The sequence below is a fragment of the Myotis myotis genome, unplaced genomic scaffold (assembly GCF_014108235.1).
Source record: "Myotis myotis isolate mMyoMyo1 unplaced genomic scaffold, mMyoMyo1.p scaffold_m19_p_90, whole genome shotgun sequence".
Lineage (NCBI taxonomy): Eukaryota > Metazoa > Chordata > Mammalia > Chiroptera > Vespertilionidae > Myotis > Myotis myotis.
This window is the reverse complement of record NW_023416402.1, coordinates 41,676-44,108: the sequence shown is the minus strand read 5'-3', so window position 1 is coordinate 44,108 and position 2,433 is coordinate 41,676. Positions and strand designations below refer to the sequence as shown.

Genomic DNA, 2,433 nt, shown 5'->3' with positions numbered 1-2,433 from the left:
GTTGGGGTCCACCCCCAGCAGGTCCAGGGGTTCCCAAAGGTGTGGACGGAGTCGGCGAAGAAGGAATGACACGGAGACAGCATTCAGTTGATCAGCAGCCTAGCCAGGTTCTCTAACCAGGTTCTCCAGCCAGGTTAGGTCGTTATTTTTTGTTTGTTTGTTTGTTTGTTTGTTTGTTTTAAGAACCCAACTGGATTTTATTTGACACGGAACACGATAGGACTGCAGGAATAGCAAACTGAAAAGACAAAGTGGAAAAGACCCAGTTCTATCTAACTTACAATGAAGTAACAGGAGGGCAATTCATTAAATGAATAACAAAACAGTTGAGCTTGATGGCAAATATTCTTTATCTAGTGCCCATCCTTTTGGGATTCCCACTCTCCATTGTCCAGCGGACACACGGGCCGTGTTTTGAGCCAACGAGAGATGCAGTGGAAGTGAAAAGCATGATTACAAAATCCCCTCCCAATGGTGCACTCTTCATAAGTGGCAGATACCAGGCCCGCCTGACATTCTATGCAAAAATCCATAACCTGGTTCCTGCAGATGGCACAGTTATCAACCACAATGATGTCCCAGGCCCAGAGGGCTAGTGGGTTCCACTTTTCCACTTCAAAGCTCTTCTTGCCCTCGCCGCTGTTGGTGCTGCTGGGGGTATCCACATCCATCGCTGCCGCCATTTTGGAAACACATGGTCTCAGGTTAGGTCTTTGTTGCCCTGTTACATCTGTATTTATACCAGTTGATTTTAATCCTATCCATTCTATTCCAAAGGTTAGGGCGTTTGTTAATCTAGTTCTGTTGTGTTTAATCCTATCCATTCTATTCCAAAGGTTAGGGCGTTTGTTAATCTAGTTCTGTTGTGTTTAATCCTGTCTAGGTTAATCTCTGTGTTCCATTATAAGGGCTCTTCCAAGATCACTGCTCTACTGATAAGCTACAAGGAAGTGACTGAAGGAGATTATTTTACCCATTAAAGGTTATGTCCTCCCAGCCTCGCTGCTTGCCTTCCCTGGGACTGCCCTGTGTCCGTGGGTCTCCAGGGGTATAGGCTTTGGTGCTTTCCCTGGTGGGCAGACCCCTGGGGATGTGGGCCCAACAAGTCCCAAATTTATGTGGGCCAACAGTCTTAGTCCAAGTTCTTCATAAGTAGTACATGGTATTTCTGTAATACTAGCGGGTTTCACTGATTTATGCTCTTCCTTAGTCCTGTTAGTCCCTAACTCCAGGGAAAAAATCCTCACCTGGGGAACAACCTTTCTAAGGATAGGTGGTCTAGTTTAAAACACACAGCGCTAAGAGGGGGAGCAGCAAACATATTAAGAGCAGTATGCAATATACGCCAGGTCCCTTGAAACATATGCTGTGCAGATGTTTCTTCCCTGCAGCGACTGTGTCAAGCAGCAAGGATGGACCGGCTTCTGGCAAGGAAAGTTGGCTGCAGGCGGTCACATGTGGCATCGACAGATTCCCGGCTCCCTTCTCCTGAGGCGTCCCTGAAGCCGTTCATTCCTTGGCCTGCTGTCAACCTGGCCAGCCCAGATCCGGGCGGGGGCGGGGGGGGGGGGGGTTCCCCGGATGTGCCCCTGGGTGACACTCAAATGTTGCAGCACTTTCCGCCCGGGCATCAGAGAGTGCATGCTCATTTGAGAACCACAGGCTGAGCCGTGGTGGCCCCCGGGCCCTGGGTTTCGCACACCTCCCAGAGGCCACAGCGGGCAGGGTCCTCCCGGCCCATCAGCAGAAGCTCTGTCTCCGCCGGTGGAACTCAAACAGTGGCAGCACTTTGCTCTCAGCACAGAAAGTGCCCCCACAGTTTGAGTCCCACAGGCCGAGGACTCTGGACGCCAGCGCCGACCGACCCAGGGCCTGGCCCAGGATGACCCTCCGGGAACCCAAACACCTGGTCCTGGGAAGTGGGGAGCAAGAGGCCAAAGTGACACCAACAGAGTCGTGGGGACTGGATCTCCTCCACTGTCTGTGGATTTTAGGGTGATTTCCCCAAACCTGAGGCTTTCAGAGCTTATTTATAGGCTGATGACAGCTTTGGCTTGGTGGCCCAGGGTTTAGCCTAAGTGGGCCCATGTGGAGTCTGTTCTATTCCCCCCCCACCCCCCGTTTTTGTTTTTTTTTACTTCTTCCACCTTTAAAGGCTCTGGAAAAATTCAGGGCTTCAGAAGTTCCTTGTATGCCGGCTCCTCAGATGTAGGGGGGACAAGGGTTCCCATTCCAAGGAGCCCGTGGGCCGAGGCACCCACCCCACCCACAGGGGTGCTGGGTCCCAGGGCCCAGGCAGGAGGGCGGGCAGACACGTGGTGCCTGGGGCTGGTGCCCGAGGTCCATGAGGAAGGACACATGGGGTGAAGCCAGGAGCCTGGGACCAGGGGGTTGGATGAAGAGAGCCCGGTGAGATTCCAAAGCCCTTCAGCC

General features: G+C 52.4%; 1 protein-coding gene across 1 annotated transcript; it reads right to left on the bottom strand.

The window, feature by feature from the left end:
- Positions 1-353: 353 nt before the first annotated feature.
- Positions 354-695, bottom strand: LOC118663967 (E3 ubiquitin-protein ligase RBX1-like). Its single transcript, XM_036323876.1, has one exon. It carries the CDS (start codon positions 681-683, stop codon positions 354-356), a length of 330 nt encoding a protein of 109 aa, XP_036179769.1. The 5' UTR covers positions 684-695.
- Between the last annotated feature and the right edge of the window lie 1,738 nt (positions 696-2,433).

Excerpts from the sequence above, each read along its gene's own strand:
- LOC118663967 (XM_036323876.1), bottom strand. The coding sequence starts at position 683 with ATGGCGGCAGCGATGGATGTGGATACCCCCAGCAGCACCAACAGCGGC.